At 50.5% G+C, this 897-nt stretch overlaps 1 protein-coding gene across 1 annotated transcript in view; it reads right to left on the bottom strand.

Annotated features, from left to right (window-relative positions):
- The window catches only part of LOC119592123 (paramyosin-like), a gene marked incomplete at its 3' end in the record, with an annotated part of 9,594 nt that overhangs the window by 5,454 nt on the left and 3,243 nt on the right, over positions 1 to 897 (bottom strand). The window contains 2 exon segments of the mRNA XM_037940945.1: positions 29 to 464; positions 660 to 710. Of these exon segments, the coding sequence (XP_037796873.1) occupies positions 29 to 464; positions 660 to 710 (487 nt within the window).

The following is an 897-nucleotide window of genomic DNA, read 5'->3' as shown; positions in this document are numbered from 1 at the left end:
GTGTTCAGCCTTCACGCGGAGGACTCACCTCTCCGCGTACTGGGAAGGACGCCTTGCAGCTCGGAGATTTCCTGGCCGTGGACGCTCACTAACTCCTCGAGGTCTCTGAGGCGCGAGTCCATGAAGGTAATGAGGTTGAGGTTCCCTTCCATGAGGGACACTTTACTCTCGAGGTCCTGGAGCCTCAGGTCCCCCGAGAGCTCCGCCTCCTCCCGTAGTGAGATTTCGTCCCGGAGGGTCGACTCGAGGGCGTCGATTCTGTCGTGGCCGCCGGTGGAGGACGACTCGACCTGGCCGAGCTTTATGGCCTGTTCCTCCATCGTCCTCAGAAGGAGAGTCTCGAGGACGAGTCGCCTGTCCACCTCTTTCTTAACGACCTGCTGCAACTCCTCCTTCACCCGAGCCTGCGCTGCGACGCGCTCCTCCAGCTCGGCCACCCTCTGGAGGACGGAAGCCTCGGCGTCCTGCAATTGCTGGCTTCATCAACGATAGCTTATATTTAGGTCAAGCGAGAGTTGTGAATTAACTTTTACAAACATGAATTTATATCTAACTTCCCATTTTAACTTATTTCTAATTAATTTTAAAATTCATTACCTTAATTCTTCATGGTCTAACTAACTCAATGAGGCACGAGTGCTTTCCTCAGCCAAACTCACCTGCGACAGCGTCTTTGCCTGAGATGCTGTCAACACCACCGCCAGCTCCATCTGTAGAGAAAAAAGGCGCATTTAGCTTCGTCTTTTTTGGAAGGAAGCATTTTTCAGTCCAAAACACGTAGGCTATGATCATGCCCTTAACAGTGATGTAACACAAATACGACTGTTGGAAGTTGTTAACGATATTGCTCTTATCGGTATGTTTTGAATTTATTGAGGTCTGCGTTACATTTATTGG

The sequence above is a fragment of the Penaeus monodon genome, chromosome 29 (genome assembly GCF_015228065.2).
Source record: "Penaeus monodon isolate SGIC_2016 chromosome 29, NSTDA_Pmon_1, whole genome shotgun sequence".
NCBI lineage: Eukaryota > Metazoa > Arthropoda > Malacostraca > Decapoda > Penaeidae > Penaeus > Penaeus monodon.
This window is presented reverse-complemented; position numbering and strand designations above follow the sequence as displayed.